This window comes from Atractosteus spatula, chromosome 5, assembly GCF_055471065.1.
Source record: "Atractosteus spatula isolate fAtrSpa1 chromosome 5, fAtrSpa1.hap1, whole genome shotgun sequence".
NCBI classification, from domain to species: domain Eukaryota; kingdom Metazoa; phylum Chordata; class Actinopteri; order Semionotiformes; family Lepisosteidae; genus Atractosteus; species Atractosteus spatula.
Window position 1 is genome coordinate 25,819,746 of NC_142710.1, and position 17,014 is coordinate 25,836,759.

Genomic DNA, 17,014 nt, shown 5'->3' on the forward strand with positions numbered 1-17,014 from the left:
TTGTTAGTTTCTCGGATGGATCCATCCTATTTACCTGCTACTGGTCCTACAATTATTATTGCGAGTATGATGTTTCTACATGTTTATACGTTTGTTTCTTTGCTTGGCTGTGTAGTCAGTTTTCAGTCCCCCGGTGTGCATGTGTTGGTGGTTGAGAGAACGAGCCGCCGGGTCCTTCCCTGCTCCACGCTTTCCCAGTGTCTGTCTCCGGCTCGCTCGAATTCCATCTCTTCTTTCCTTCTCCGGACAGCTCACTGGTGTAGAAAGTCTCTGCAGTCACGTGGTCCTGGAGAGAGAGAAAGGGAGAGAGAGAGCGCGTGGGGGGTGTCCCTCCTCCGCAGTTTGCAGTTTGTTATGTCTCAGACACCGTGAGCGCAGGCTAGAGAGAGAGCGAGGGAGCAAGCGCCGGATTCAGTACCTGCCTCTTAATAAGCAAGGATTTCCCTGCCTTTTCCCTTACTGTTTTCCTCCCTTCCTTTTTTACTTACTCTTTATTTTTCCTTTGGAATCGTTGTCATCCTTTAAAAATATATATATATTTTACTGCTTTTTATGTTTTCTATTTTTGTGTTACATTTTTTTTAATTGTCCCCTTACTGGATTTGTCCAACAACTGAAGGAGCTTGGATGAACTGCTTTGGTAAAATCTGGACATGGAATTGCTGATAGTCTCCCTTTCCTTTTGGATATTGCAAAGCAATTCAGTACGAGCGGACTCCATCATTCACATCGGTAAGGAGCCTCGGCATGGAGACAAGCCGAGTAAAGCAACCGGGCTGTGCAAACCACTTGAACGCATGTAATAGGAAAACTGCAGGATCTACTGTATTGCTGCTGAACAAGAGGGCTTTCTTTTGACAAGAATAAAGGAGAGGGATGTGACGTTCATAGGAACGAAGAATCTTTTTAGGATTTTTGGAATGATTTATATTTGCTCGTGTGTTCTTCCTTTTAGTAGTCAAAGCGTTGCGCGTAGGGTAGACCAATGATGCATTGTGATTTGAGTGTCTTTTTTAATTGTATCTCTTTTAATTGCTTTGAATAAAACTGAGGTAGTTGTGGGCGCTTCGTTGTCTGCGTGTAGAATTAAATTAGAGCCACAGTGTAACACATTTTAGTTTAAAACTGTAAAGAAAGTAAACTACCGAAAGCTGCAGGAAAGTAATTTTTAAAGCAAAAACAACTTTATTTTTTATCAACGACTTGGACCACCAGTTTTTTCGGTAATGCAAAATAAAGTAACGCTGTATGTTACTCCACCCCCCCCCCCCCTCCCCCAACCACCTATAAGCTTGAACTTCGTATTGAACGTGAGGGAAATATTAATAATGGCTATATTTAGGATGTTAAAGAACTCGGTGACGGTATCTATACTAACCAGTTGCAGCATGATAACTAAAGCTTATACATAGAGGTGTAATTATTTTTCATACAAGCATTTTGTGAATAGGGGGAAAGTAGCAACCGTACAGAGATAATGAAGTAATCCTAACGAGATATACAGAGTCCGAATACACAACATGAGGGACCGAAACACCTAAACCAGGTTCAGGAGGATGCCTACGCTTATCAATCATGCATCAAAAAAGCACATTTATCAGTGCTGAGACGACCGGGAGTGACAAAGGGAATTTCAAAGCGAGGTTCCGCTTTAACGTAAAATAGTGGAGAATACAAACATACGAAGGGAGAAAATCATTTGAGAATGCAGCGCAAACAAACAATTCTTCGTCAATATACCCCACTCTCTCGTTTGCAACGAATACTGACCACTCTGCCTACCCCATTACCCGTCCCCTTCCGAATCCCCTTGAAAGACACACACACAGTCATCAATGGCTGATGTCACTTAGTGCTCAACTTCTGGTCCACATTTTTATATCATATCACCACAGGAGCGATTCTTCTTGGTTCTCTCTCCCCCGACGTTATCAGCGAGGGTTCACGTTTTGCATAGAAATGCACACATCACTTTTATTTGGCCTCCAGTTGTTGTTTTTCTTCTGTAGACATTTAAGGGATTGAAACTGTGGGCCACTAAAATGCATGGAAAGAAATTTACAATACTCAGAAGATCAGATTCGGAGATCTTATCATTAAGCACAACTTAAACACGTCTAGCTAACCTTAGCACAGCATTGCGGATCTGTATTAAAAATCAAGGGAGGCACTAAAATGCGGGGCTGGTTTAGATCGCGGACTGCACTTTGGCACTCAGACAGAGTTGATTGGTATTCAAAACCAGCAAGTTGAGTGTTTTAAAAGGGGTCCTACTAAAAACATGCTTATTTTTTATTAGGTATCTAACAAATTGAGAGATGTGGAAGATAATCACGAAAGACAAGGCTGGGTACAAGGCTGATACCAGAATTATATTGCCCAACGACTACTAATAGAGATACATTTCAATGCAAGCGAGTTATGAAACGCACATATTATTATTACTACTACCGCTGCTGTCATTTTGACTGGATTCGCTGTTGTTGCGGAAAATTCCAGGCGTTGCTCTTTTTAGCCCCTTTGCGCTTGCTTTAGTGTTGAAGAATCTTAAGGGACAGACAAAGTACTATGCAAGGAACCATCCGTTACCTTTGGGCTCCCCCGATATTCTCTGTGCGTTTACGGTTGGGTTTCTAGTGGCATAGAGTAGAAAGGCGTGCTCGTGTGCGATTTCATACATTAGAAATCCAATTACAGAGTAAGACCTTTGAGATGCAAAACGATTATTGAACCTGCTCTGTTTTAGAGCGTATTGGTTTCATTCTGATCCCAATATACCGAATCCTTCACTGTTCGCCATCAGAGGTCTTTCTTGCTCAAAACGCTCAAAACGAGTATGGTGCTCGAGTTTAAACGAGACGCAACAGATAATGTCGTGTTTGGTAAATCCACGGTTCCTTTGTTTTAAATTCCCTCTAATACCAAACTTCACGTCCCTAGCTGCTATGTATTACTTTATTCCCTACTTGGAACTTTACACAGGGTATTCTGGAACTCAGATTTCTTGATTTCTCTGCTCTATATTAACAGATGCTTCATCCTAAGGGTCTTTCCTGACCAAGACATCGAAAAATACATTTATATCCACCTCAAATTGCAGAAAATGACGTTAACAAACAGCTCTTACTGATGTACGATATTCTACATGACCTTCTGTTTTTGCATGATGTATTCCGAGTCACTATCAGTAAAAGTTCATTTGTAAAGGTGCTCTCTTTTAGTTTAGGGTGCTGGTTTCTTTCGCAGTGTGTAATTGGCATCTATTAGGGAAGCGATAGCGGGTGAAGTGAGAGAACAGGTGTTTAGAGTAGCAAATGTCTATTTGTGTAGTTCGTGATCTGAAACATGTAAAATGTTTGCTTTTTTGTGAAGCCTTGCTTCTGAAATGTATCGCTGATAAGAAAGCGATGTAGTAATAAGTCGAGTAGGTTTGTTTAAAAAAGTGTTATGACGGAAAGGCTACTGTCACGTTAATCGCTTTAAGATATTAAACATTTCTTTATATATATACTGTACATTGGCGACAATAGGTTCTAAATGACAGCGGGATTGGCAAAAAATAAGCATTAACATCACCCTTCTAATGCAGGCAGTTTTCAAGATTTGATTAAATAATCATTATATTTTGCTGGAATCTAATGATCATGCTTATTGGCTCATCATGAACACCCTCCGAGACTGCAGTTAGAAATTCAGATCTGGTCTTAACACTGATACTGATATTTTCTCAACTGGAAGGAGTTTATTGTACCCTGTCGGGACAGATTATTAACACTTGTAACAAGCAACAGGTTAAGATGTTGGTAGATATGCATGTGTGAGACTGTATGTTTATATATTCACACAAATACACTTTTAATTGACTTTCTAAATAATTAATCAATAATATGCGTATATTTTCATAATAAAGCATAGTAAGAAATCAATATGTAGTAAATTGGAATCTGCACTTGCTAATGACATCCAAACGTACTGTCATTGTATTGAAAATTATGTGTACTGGGTTTCTTTAGTTAATCTGATTGTTGTTTGGTAATATCTAGCTTCTATATTATTAAAATTCAGTTCAACATGAATGTTTATTTTTAGCCTACTGAATACTGTTATATAGCAAATAATAGCTGCATTTCTTTGTGTACGTTGTCAAACTGGCACAGTTAAAGCTCATACAGTAAATCGACAAATTTCGCTCAATGTGTTTGCTGAGAGTTGAGAGAGCTTGCACTGTAATAAATATATCATCACTGTGATTGAGTCACAGATCACAGGCGATATCAATAGCACATGATTCCGGGAATAAAATTTAGCCCATCGTTTCAACACGCTAAATAATGAAGCCTGTAAAGTCATTTAAGAAAAGCGGCCTGCTAACGAAAGTTTCAAAGCCTGAACCCTTCAAAGTTACTGTACGTATCAGTATTGATATTGAAGAACTTCATTATAGAAAATGCAACATTTTGTAAAGAAAAGAATAATCCGTATTCCATCTTTAAACGTTTTAAGTTCTGCAGAAAACACCTCTGCAAAAACACACTTCCTATGAGATTATTTAAAAAGTTTCACAAAAAGACCGTTTTAACGGCAATAAGACAATTATTTAGTAAAAATGATTGTCTTAAAGTTAAAAAAATAAAGCTCTCAGAGATCTCATGCATTGATCAAGGGCATCGCGTGATTTCCTAAGCCTTCGTGTGTGCTCCAGGTTTTGGCGTAATTCCTTGCAGTTACAATCTATTGATTGAACTCCGTCATTTTATATACACTGTGTGGTGCTAAATATACTAAAACATACTAATTGAATGGCTCTGCCAAGTGTAACGTTAGAAGGAAGCTGCGCAGTACAGAGAAAGTACCAACACTTAAAATCCATTAGTCGACAATAAATATTTTACGTCATACCAGTCTTGTTACTAAAACGTTCAGTTGTTTAGTATTGAAAAACAGGCTATTTTAACCAAAGCGGCATAATGAAAATGTCTTAAATTGCAGTTGGAAAGCTAATTTAGTTATTGTGAGTGATTCATAGTAGAGCAATTAGCAGTAAACAAAGGGCACCGAAATAGTAATAGTTTATAAAATAGTAATGTCAGATTAATCTCTAATATGTTCTGGAGCTCAATGTGTATTCTTCATTACACTATAGTCTTAGAACTTCATTTTATTTCATTCTCAGACTTCTTTTTTGAAGAATCTAAACTTCCCCGCAATCTGAAAGTCGCTTCGATTCCTTCCTTTGCTGCTACGTTTAACAACCTCCATGTGTTATTCTGGCTCTGTCTCAAAAGCAGAAGGATCTGATTTGGCTCCTGCAGTCAGACCAGCCACACAGTCGGACGCGGCCTCTGTTTAGCGATTAGTTACTCGCAGGCTCCTGCAACTTGAATTAACTGAACGCGACCTTTCCCGCGCCTTAGTTACATTTTGTCACATCCCCTTTCATTATTGTTGCTGTCCAAGAGCGAAGCGTGTCTCCTCTTTTTTTTTATAAGATAAAGAAAACGAAGGCTGCTCCATGAATCAATATCTGTGGGCAAGGCGGAGTCGTGCCGGCAATGATTTACAGTGTGATTGTGCTGATTTAGAAAGCCTCAGACCAACCAAGTTTAGTAATTGGAAGGCGAGCTCTAATATTGTGAATCCAATCTGGTATCACTGGCAAAACATTGAGCGGATGTGGCATTTTCCTTCTAGGTAAATAGGACCAGCACCTCTTATTCAGCGTTTGTCTGTCTCATTCTTTGGTTCTGTCTGTCTGTTCATCTTCGCCTTGTTGTCTCTCCCGCCTCTAGTCTCTCGGGATATTAATAAAATATGAATTCCCAAGAAATCGATACAGCTTTTTATTGACATACTGTAGATGCATTTTAAAACAAGTGCTCAAAAAATAGCTTTAGAAGATGTGAGACAGGTGGTTGAGGGGGGATTTGTCCCGATAAAAATGGCCAGTGGCAATCCATCCAGTAATATTATGCTGAGTATCATAACCAGTTTGTGAGCCTCTTGGCCGTAATCTTAATAATTCATACTTAGAGTATGACTCCAAACTTAATTGGCGACAGAGAACAGCAAAATACCAGTACTGTATTAGAGCTCACCCGAGGCAATTTAGATTAGATTAGAAATCTGTAATGAAAAGAGCTCTCCGTAGATGGGCGGTATGGAATGTGAATGATGAGTATTGTAAATTGCATCAATTTATGAAAAGGCATTTAAGTCACTGCACAGAGTTCGCAGAGTTGTGTTCTTTTCAATGAGCCACTAAAGAGCACATGGTCTTACTGTGATTTTGGTATGAGACAGATTGCCCTGGGGAATTACTGTTAAAGAAGAGCAACTCTTCCCTGTCTATGAGCTGTAACAACCTTTGGGAGAAATACGAGATAATACTCTTTGCATTTATGGTCATTTATGTGTTGTTGATAATTTAAAAAGTAAACTCTCTAAAGCCATCAGTTTGCCATTGATCCTTTGTTCTCTCAAAACTCACTCTTTAATTTACGGAACCGACAGTTCAATTTTGTATAAAATTGCCTTTTTCGGTAGTAAGGTTGCTCAGAAGAAGGTAACACATTTCGGCATATAACGTTTAGAAAAGCGCTCCCTTGGGCTCTACCACCATCTTAATGTCATGAATTGAACAAAATAGTCTGTTAATGTCCAATATCTTATACAATAGAGCTTTCCGTGATGCTGATAGCGACTAAAACGTCGCTTAGTGTGATGAACACCAACCTACATAGAATTCAGCTTTGTTGTTTAACGCGCATCTCGAAATCATAATGAATTACAATATCGTACGCTGCGAGGTGTGACCTCACTTGAATGTGAGTCATATAAAGTATTTGTTTTGTATAAAAGTTTGAATATATGCCAGGGCTTCAACAGTCAAGACCCAATCAGTCATTTTTAGTTAATTGGAACAATTTATCCTAATTTCATACTAAACATTTAAAAAATATATATTGACTCTCAGCCCGGTCCCGAAGAGCTGAACCAGTTAGTTTCTCCCCGTTCTGCCAGAATCACTTGTTTTTGAAGGCTGTGAACATCCATCAATCTGTCTATTACCTGAGTGTTTCTAAAGCCTGGTAATGATCGCAGCTTATCCCAGAAGTGTAGGACGAAGAATCTACTAGTTTAGATGTCAGTCCATCGCAGAGAACATACCCAACTAGAACACATGTTTCTGGGATGTGAGAGGAAACTGCAGTCCGGAACTGAAGCCAAGACCCATTACAATGACACGGAAGCAATAGTTGCTACACCACTTTGCCCAATAACAAACATGAACTGGGATCACGTTTGTTATTTGTCAATTAAGTCTTTTGTTCAATTAAAGGAACTCTGATCCTTAAGGGCTAAAGGGTATTTTGATTTTTGTTCTATCTGACTCTAAATCACTTAATCAAATCACCTCATAAACTGATCACAATTAATTTTATTCACTCTCCAGAACCAGGGTTGGAGACCTTTTCCCTAGAAACATTTGAATGCTCTTGAGTGGCCATTCTAAAATGTTTTTACCTCTCAAGAGCATGGCAAATGATATTTTAATATCAATAAGCAGCATCACCATAAATAAAGACAAAACAAACTTGTCTAAATTGAAACATCTAAACAATAAAGTACCACACGTTTAAATAATTTAGTATTACAGCACAGCAGCAATTAATGCTTTATTTGTGATTAAGATTAATTGATTTAATTTCCCCTGCTCCAGGTGCCATATTTGAGGAAAATGCTGTGAGAGACGATGAAGTTTTCCAGTTGGCCATTTCAGATCTTAGTCTCAACGACGACCTTTTACAGAGTGAAAAAATCACCCATTCCATAAAACTTATCGAGCCCAACAACCCTTTTCAGGCAGTGCAAGAAGGTAAGTGGACTGTGTACTAAGGAACTATATCTAATAAATTAGTAGACTGCTTCTTATTTGATTTGGGTTGGTATGAAAATTGTGATTGGGAGTTATATTAAGTCCTTACTTTGTGTATGTCCTATTCTTAATCCAACATTATGGTTGTGCTGAAGGCTTTAAATACATAACAGACATATTCTATTTTTTTTTCCTGGCTAAGATTTAGCTTTAAACACCTTTTTCTGTACATTACAGTTATTATAAGCTCAGTGGCTTTTTGATGGCACTTATTTACTTAAAGCATATACAATGAATACTTGTAATTGTCGTGATTGAAATCATTAATTAAAGTGAGATGAAAACTGTCTGGAGGTTGCATAGTGTCATGTAGAGAACATAGTGGAGACTACAGTATCTCTTAATGCTGTTGGATTCCTTTGAAGCAGATGAGGGGAGGCTGCAAATTGGCTGGGGCTCCCTACTAAGGTGAGCCCAAGCCTTATGCTGACAGATCTTCACTGACAGCTTTGGCAGAGCACTGTGTCTTCTGTGAAAGGAAAGCTAGATGGAAGTATTGAGTCAAGCCTGATAATGATAAGTATTTTTCTAAAGGTAATTGCTGCAAAATCTGTAATTTAAAGCTAGCTTTTGTCTATCTAAAGATAGTTAATTTAATCAAATTTTTAGAAAATGGTGCTTCAAGAAAGTGAAAGAAATCTCTGATAATACTAATAATATGAATAATTCTGGTAATGATGTAGTGTTGGCTATGGTCACAAATCCACTATAATGTAATGTAATATACTATAATTTCTATGACAAATGAACATCTGTTTTGTAAGAAAAGGAAAGATATCAGATATGTGTGTTACAGCCTTTAGCCATGAGCCATATTCAATCAATATAGTGTGGGTCTCCATTCTAAAAGAGCTTCAGAGGTATGGGAGCTTGTGATGTTTGAGAGCAATGGATGGGAGCTAATGGATGCAAAAAATACTGTATCTTTAATGGTGGTGCTCAGGGCAGAATGTTTCACACCATCCCAAAAAGTAAATCTTTCTGTTTCAAGATGGGAAGAGAAGAGTCACTTTCCAAAGCAACGACGGGTGCTGATTTTTTTTTCACAGGGGATAAGGATACAGAGAATCTTTTCTTTTTAGAGGAATAAAGGGTGAGCCAGTTCAAAGCAGGAGTGCAAGGAAAGTGTAAATAATTGACTAGTCAAGACAATATGCATGTACAGTACATTGCGTCTGTGTTGGTGGTAGACTATTAAAAGCCCAGTTATCAGTTATGTACTAAATGAAAGTTCTGTATTCTTATCAGTTGTATGAGTAATATCTTTGGCCGATTTATGTTTTGTATTTTTAATTAAGTGGCTACTTTTAGCTGAGTCAACCCTGTAGCAAATACTTAAGAAAACATACTGTAACTTCAACTATTTTATTAGTGGTGTGATTGAGCAGGTCTATCATTTAATTCTTTGTAAAGACAGGAGTTTAATTCCATATTTTTTTGCTCAATCTAAGGATTGTGATGGCTACCTTTTTCAGGGAAGATCTTAGTAAATCTGTAACATGATGGGATATTACAGGTGCCTAAACTTGTAAAACACATAGTATTTTGCATGACTGCAACACCTTGAAAATGTTTGACTTATTCTAATTTTCACCGCAATATTATGAGGTGTCCTGACATCACCACTGAGCCATGGGTTGCTGTGGGGAAAGTGAATGTGGAGGGAAAGCTGGCAATCCATCATATCTAATTTCGAACATTAGGTCTCAAACACAGCCATATGAAAAAAGATGAATATAATACATATCGTATATGAGAACATAGAAATATTCTCAGTATTTTTCTAATAGTAGCATTCATTTGGATTTCCTTTTCAAAACATTATTGTGCCGTTTTGAAGGGTTATATAACCTTGTCATTTCCACATTATTTGATGGTGACTGTTTTTATACTGTAGATGTATACCAGTTAGGCTTACTTTATACCAATGTTGGGGGTGACCTCAATTAACAAAGTAATTGAATGCGTAGATGGGAATGATAACTAAATATAGCTGGATTATATCAAAGTAATGACTCCTGTTTGTAACACATTGAATTGACAGGAGTAATTACTAAGTAAGAAATGAAAGATTGACTTGCAACAGTCAGGCTCCACCCTCATGTTTGAACAAGAAGTGTTCTTCCAACTTCCCAAAATGTATTTATTTGTGAGAATACAAATGTTACTGAAATAACCACACAGAAAAAGTCATAGTGATTCCTGTATATTTATGACCACTAGAAATAAAAAAGGAATTACAGCTTGATTGTTCTATTTAAGTTTTGTTTTTTTAAGGCAGTTGGTTATTCTGACAGGCATGAACGTGCAGATGAGTAAAATTTACCAATTTTATTTCATGAGCAAACATGCTGATGAACCCAAAACTGTTTCAAGTTTTAGTAAAAGTAAAAGATTACAAAATGCTTAACACATCTATACATGGAAAGAAGTTTAAAAAGAAAAATGGGATTTTTAGGCCAGTCACTCATTCATGTTTATTGAATATGTTTCTACAAAGTTTCAGGAGAAAAAGATTCATTTGAAACTGAAAAAACAATCAAGGTCTTGAAAGAGGCTGTGTTTTGCAGATAGGCTTCTCTAGGTGTACTGTAGGTCAGCCAGGCATGTGCTGAGCTGTTCAGTATTTCTGGCTTCTTTTCTTTGTTCCACATGGGCATTCTCAGCAATTCAAAGATATTCATCTGTACTGCTGCCCTTGTGAGTGGTAGTGTCTATAGACACAGAATGTGCAAGAAACAGTATTACAGTGGATTAACATCATTATTGCAGCTTGAAACTTTGTTTATGCAGATCCACCTTTAGTCGCTTATTTGACTATTTCCAAATAGTTTTTAAATGTTCAGTTTCAGTCTGCTTGTTTCATTTTATTACAAAGAAAAATAGAAATGAAAACACCAGGAAAAAAGTACATCAGTGTCTCTCAGGAATGTAAATGATTTGAACTGACATTTAACAGTATATTTTTTCCCAACTTTTTAAAATATCAGGTAAAATAAGATTTCTTTAACTTTTATTTCAAGCAGATACTGTAAGTAGTCTGAAGTTTTCATTTTACAGCTAGATTTGCTAAAAATGCATACTGTGATTACATTGTTTTACTATTACCTTTTTTAGTTTGAGACCATTGTGTATTTAATGGTCAATGAAGCACTTAATACCTTTATAAAGGGAAACTAGATGGTATTAACTATGAACGTGTGCAATGTAATTTTTTTAAGAGGTAACTCAATTTTAAAGCAAAAAACTTAACTTGATGGTGATATACACAGTTACTCCATGCTCAGATGAAGAGTCATTTACTGTGACAGCTTCTAGGAAAGGTAATATTAATTCAGACCCAGCTCTCCAGTGGAGGTCTCTCCAGCTGTGAAGGAGAGAGAAAAAAACAGATCTCCTTGTGAATCTACACAAAGGATGCCTTCAGGGTTAGAGGTCTGTAACACTCCAGTCTTGCCAGCGGAAGTATTTTCAGCCTACTCACTAAGCCGTTTGAAAAGAAAATGGATGCATGTTGTTAGATGTCTTTTCCATGACCTTTCAAGTGTTTAGAAATTGTGGATTGTCAGTACATGTTGGTAAAGATGTGTATGATGCATCATGGCTTCTTATTTTCCTCTTACAATATTGCTCATGCATTGTGCTTTTGTGGTCCTTTGCCAAACTGATAAATGTATTATTACATACTGACACTGACAATACTGTGCAAGTGATCCAGTCTGATCTTTAATTAATTTTTTAAACACTAGTCTGAAACAGCACTGTCACATGGATGTTAGCTAATGAAATTATTTTTCTTAGTGTGAGCCCTTTTTTTCTCAAACTGAAAGAGCTCCACTGTTATTCGCTGCACTGACAGAAATTCTCGTTTCTTCCAACTCTCTGATGAAATCCCAGTGGATAGGAGAGGTTCGTGACTAATGAGGAATAGGCTTTTGTCTGCTGATCATGTGTCCTCCAGTTTTATTCATTCACCTGCAAACTGATGCATTTTGACTATTTTGAGTTTAAGTGCAATGATCACAGCCTGCTCATTCCTAAAGAAGGATTCATTTTAACCTTCGTCAACAGCATATGAAAAGGAAAGTCTGTGAGTTCAAATGGTAAAATTGAGTTCTGAATGATTGTAGTTGGGCAAAAGGAAATGGTCTAAATTGCATTACTTCAGAGGAGACATGGGTTTTAAATGCTGTTTGACATTTCCACTCCTGGTTGTCAAAAAATTGAAAAAGACTTTGTTAGTTTGGCAATAATCTAAACTGATGTCATTTAAGTATAGACATGGAGGATGAGTCATCTCATGCAATCTCTAGCTCTCCTTAGAATGGACTATATTGTGCAATACCTCGCTGTCTTCCAATAGCTAGATTGAGAACTTCTTAGAAGCATTAGGATGAAAATTTCTTTAAATCCAGGTCCTGTGCTTCTTTGTTCAAGCTGAGCTGTTTACGTAAGAATACCAGACACAGTGATTTAATGTCTGCTGCCTCCATTAAAACACTATTTTTTTAGAATCACGATACTGCCTTAATAATGAGTTGTGATCTGTTTTTTTATAGTGTCTTTCAATATTTTCTGCAATCTACTGGGTGCTATGATAGTTTCAAGGTTATGTCTTTTTACATGTGAGCACTCCTGGGGCAGAGCGGACTCCTCAGCTCCTGGGGCTAAGGATCTGCACCTGTGGCTAGAAGGTTGCTGGTTCAAATCCCGCAGCCGGCGGAGGAATCCTACTCCGTTGGGCTCCTGAGCAAGGTCCTTAACCCCAACTGCTCCAGGGGCGCCGTACAATGGCAGACCCTGCGCTCTGACCCCAGGTTCTTTCCCTATCTGTGTGTCTGTGTGTCTCATGGAGAGCAAGCTGGGGTACGTGAAAAGATAATTCCTAATGCAAGAAATTGAAAAGGGTTAATAAAGGTATGTTATTATAAATAATGTTCTTAAATAGTTAGAAGTCATAAAGGATGAGAGAGAGAGTTGTAGTGGTGTACCACTGTCTATCATGGTTGTAGTGTTATCAAATTTTTCAAGAAATGCTTAATCAAATGACATTATGTGCACAATACTCATGCTCCAGTGGAGTTCACTAACCTGACGTGCCTCATGGATCCATTCCTGTAACATGTCTGCTTTCTAGCTGCACTGAAGCAGCAAGACATTATTTTACTGCTAGCAATACAGATAACAATAAAGTCTTGCTGAGTATTCTTTAAGTACTTTTGACAGATTTACAATAGAGTTTATATCATGTTTAACAGATTGTTTAATTATCTCTTGGAAACAAACAGATTAAGCTAATTACTTTCTCAAGAATAATACTTAGTTACCGAAGCTTTGGTATAAATGTGTCAATGGTTTAATTGTACTCTGGCTTTTGAAATCCCTGTGTTTGCATTGCTTGTGTTGCTTGTATGGTTTAATCGTGCTATTTGTTGAGAAAGGGCCTTGTTTCACCATCTGTGCTTTACAAATCAGTTTGATGCTATCTTTTCTCAGCATGAGATAATTATAAATCTATTGTTGACATCAAAACAAAGTTCAAATGTACTGTATGCTGTGGTCTCAAAACCAAACAGTTACCAAGTTATAGGACGCTGCACAAAAATCTGATGTATGCTGAGGGCAGCTCCTTCATATTCTCTTTTAAATGTGGACTTTAATTGCTTTATGACTTAGCTCACTTGCACCATCCAAGGAAAAAATGAGACATAAAGTTATGCTCCTTTGATACCCTCCACATTTAAAAGAGAGTTTTGATATTTGATATAGTACATTACAATCCAAAGTGCATGTCTCCCACTTACTTCACTGCAAGCATTCTGGTGCCCATAAAATCAGGAGGGCCACTTTTCGCCCAGAAAGCTGAAAGAATCCCAACCAACTAAACCCTCCTGTAATCCACGAGTGCTCAGCTAATTGTACACTTCCTCATGGGGAGCCCCAATCCCAGTAGATCAGTAACATGCTCCAGCCTCAGACTAGTGACATCTGAGTCACAGAGCTTAACCTGAGATTCAACACGGATCATTTACTAGTTGTGCCACTTGGGAACCCATAACTTTCTTGCATGGATTAAAGTCCATTTCGATAATGAATTTGTGCATGTCATTTTTATGCTCTATTAGTTGCCTTCTCAAAACAGGGATATATTCCTCTTGTTCACAATTTTTTTTTTTGCTCTCTCTGTTTTCTCAGAAACCATATGCAAATGGTGTGTGTTACCAATTAGTGTACCTACTAGCACATAGTTCACACGGCCATTTACTGTATGTGTGAATTCTGGCTACCAGCTTTGGAATTAAAGTAGAATGACAAGCTGTATCCCACTGTTGTAACATTATGTCTTGACATTCTGCAGTGTTTTGTGTGCTTGTATGTGTCTCCTCCCCCTCAGGGCTGCAGTGTTTTGACAGTAGCTGAATCCCCACACATCTAATATGTATGAGTGTGTGGACTGTATCATCGTCGTGCTCTCTTATTGACAGTGGATGATTTTCAATCTCATGACACAGCGGGCATTGTCAGAAGTAAGTGGCAATATCTGATTACAGTGAATTATTCTGTCACACTCGGTACTGATGTCATGAGGCACGCCGTAACTGTCACGCTGGCTTTCTCCTCTGGCGGGGAGAAGGAGGGAGGATGACAGGGTCCCCAGTGGGAGCTGTACCCATTGTGACACAATAAATTGGGACACTAGGAGGGTGTCATCTTGGCAGCCGTGCTGGAGAGATAAGGGCCCAGAAAAGAGGAGCAGATTTTCATCTGAAGTGCAGTTCAGGAGCTGATAATCAGTCATTTTATTATCATAGGGGAAAACGTGATTGGATAAGGGCTGTGTTCCACGAACAACAGACTCCCGACCAGCCCTGAGCCTTTATTCAACATTTCTCAATACTGTAATATCAAGAAGTGACCCTTTCATGCTCCCTGAAACGTTCTTTTTAAGTTAAATGATTTTAGCTCATTTTAATCACACTCGGTACACATCAGTACAGGGGAATGCTTGAGCACATGGTATTTTATTGAGGTGCTAACTAATATTAAAATGAAATATTGCTAAGGTATAATATGCGGCCATATGAAAGGGGAAATTCTAGGTTAAGTTGGTGAGCTCAAGCACACCTAGGCCTTTGTCAGTGGTCTTAGTAAATATTTGTGATGTACATATATTAATAAGATTACTGATCTTTTTTAAAGAGAAATATTTTCCTCTGACTATATAGTAAGACCTTTTAATTCTTCACATGGGTCCCGACACCTTCAGTCTGTTATTTGTTGTAGGCAGAGCTGCAAGGTTTATCTACTGTATTCACCGTAAGATTAATATTTTGTTTCTAACTTTCTAACAAAACTAAAATATCACGTGAACAAATCTGAAATAGAAATCTTACATTTTTTTAATTTTCCTGTCTGAAATCCATTTTAGCCTTTAAAAATTGCAATTGAAAACTTTATACTACACAAAGGTCAGTCAGGGTGGACAATGATTGATTGGTGGGAAAATGAAATATATCAAATTTAAGAGAAGAACATCTATCTCTTTAAATATATCTACCAATTTTAACACTTTCCTTGGTGTAACGGTGAAACACTAATGTGCTAAAAAGTAAGTTTAGTTGTAAGATACTTTGTTTCCCTACATGAAATATAAAGGTGTTCAATTAAGGTCTTCAACTGCATTACGTATGTTTGTGAAATGTGTTTGCCAGGCTTTGGAATGATAAGTACAGTTTGATGTCTTGCCTGAGTGCAGCAGTGAGTGTGAAAGAGGGCTTGTCTTCCCAAGAAAAAATTCCAGGGGAGCCTGGCCTTGGTATACTGAGGTTCTACTGCAGATCTTGGACTGGCTGGGAATGCGAACACAGGGGAAGACAATGGAAATCAGCAGCCTACTGAGCCTAGAAAAGTACTTAATGAAATGTAAACTAATGCTTTCACATTTTTTTCAGTAAGAAAATGGGGAGGCAGTCTTTCCTCAACCATTTCACCGAACCTTATAAGCCATCTTAAGTGAGGCAAGCCCCATTGGAAAATACTTTTACTGATAGAATTTCTCATTTGTTTCAGTTTCCATCATGTAAACTCTTCAAAGCAATTATGAGGGGCTGCTATCCTAACACAAGTGTTTCAAGCTTGTCGTTCCTAAATGGAAAATACTGGCATTTGAATTTTACTGTCTCAAAGATTTGAATGTTTTATGTTTATGTGTTGGAGGAACGTACTTTGTTGTACGTCAGTGGGATAATATTGCACCTGCTCAGGTTGCAGAGATTTGAAGATTCTTCAAATGATCAACAATTCCAAATTGTGATTAACAGTTTCAGCTATTGTCATTTAGAAGTGTTAAACAGAGCTAAATGGTGCTAACTCCAATTAAATGGAAAATCGGCTGTGATGCCAGTCTGTTGCATATAGCAGTTATAAAATGAGACATAAAAAATAGTTACAAGAAAACTAGCATTAATAAACATAAGATATAAATTTAAAGGAAATGGTGGAAATGATAAACAATAAAATAGCTTAAAATAAAATGAACATCATATGCAACTTATCACTTAAAAATCTGACAAATTCACAGTTATTATCATGAAAATAACCAAATCATTTTCATAGTAGTTACATTGTCAGTTATTGAACAGGTGTGGCATTCTTAAATGCATCACCTTAAATCTAGTCATTAAATCTTGTCATTAAAAGAGCTGATCAACAGGAGATCCATTATGAAAGCTACAAGCTGGTAGATTGTGTGGCTACCGCTGGAAGCAATGCAAGCTGTACATCTACAGTGCATGTTTTGCTCCAGTTTGCAGGTGCTGTCTTTTGGGATTCTATCTGTTCACTGGTCTCTGAGTTGTAGGTACCACATGTCATTATAGCTCATTCCACAGATGTTTAATAGGGCTCAAGTCTGATGAACAGAACATCCAAGGCATAACTGTTATGTTCTCATCTCACATGAAAGCTGTTGTTTCTGTCGTTAAGTGCAACATGAAATTTTCCTTATAATATTGGAATGTAAAATGAAAAGATGGCTCACAAGCAGAGATTATATTGGTGTTGTAGACTAAAAATAAA

The 17,014-nt window shown here is 37.5% G+C and overlaps 1 protein-coding gene across 2 annotated transcripts in view; it reads left to right on the forward strand.

The window, feature by feature from the left end:
• The first annotated feature begins 343 nt into the window (after positions 1 to 343).
• The window catches only part of LOC148834819 (glutamate receptor ionotropic, delta-1-like), a 363,808-nt gene continuing 347,137 nt past the window's right edge, over positions 344 to 17,014 (forward strand). For both annotated transcript variants that reach the window (XM_088916450.1, XM_088916451.1), the window contains exons 1-2: positions 344 to 732; positions 7,721 to 7,876. In XM_088916450.1, the coding sequence (XP_088772576.1) occupies positions 654 to 732; positions 7,721 to 7,876 (235 nt within the window). In that variant the 5' untranslated portion in view covers positions 344 to 653. The remainder of the gene's footprint in view (positions 733 to 7,720; positions 7,877 to 17,014) is intronic.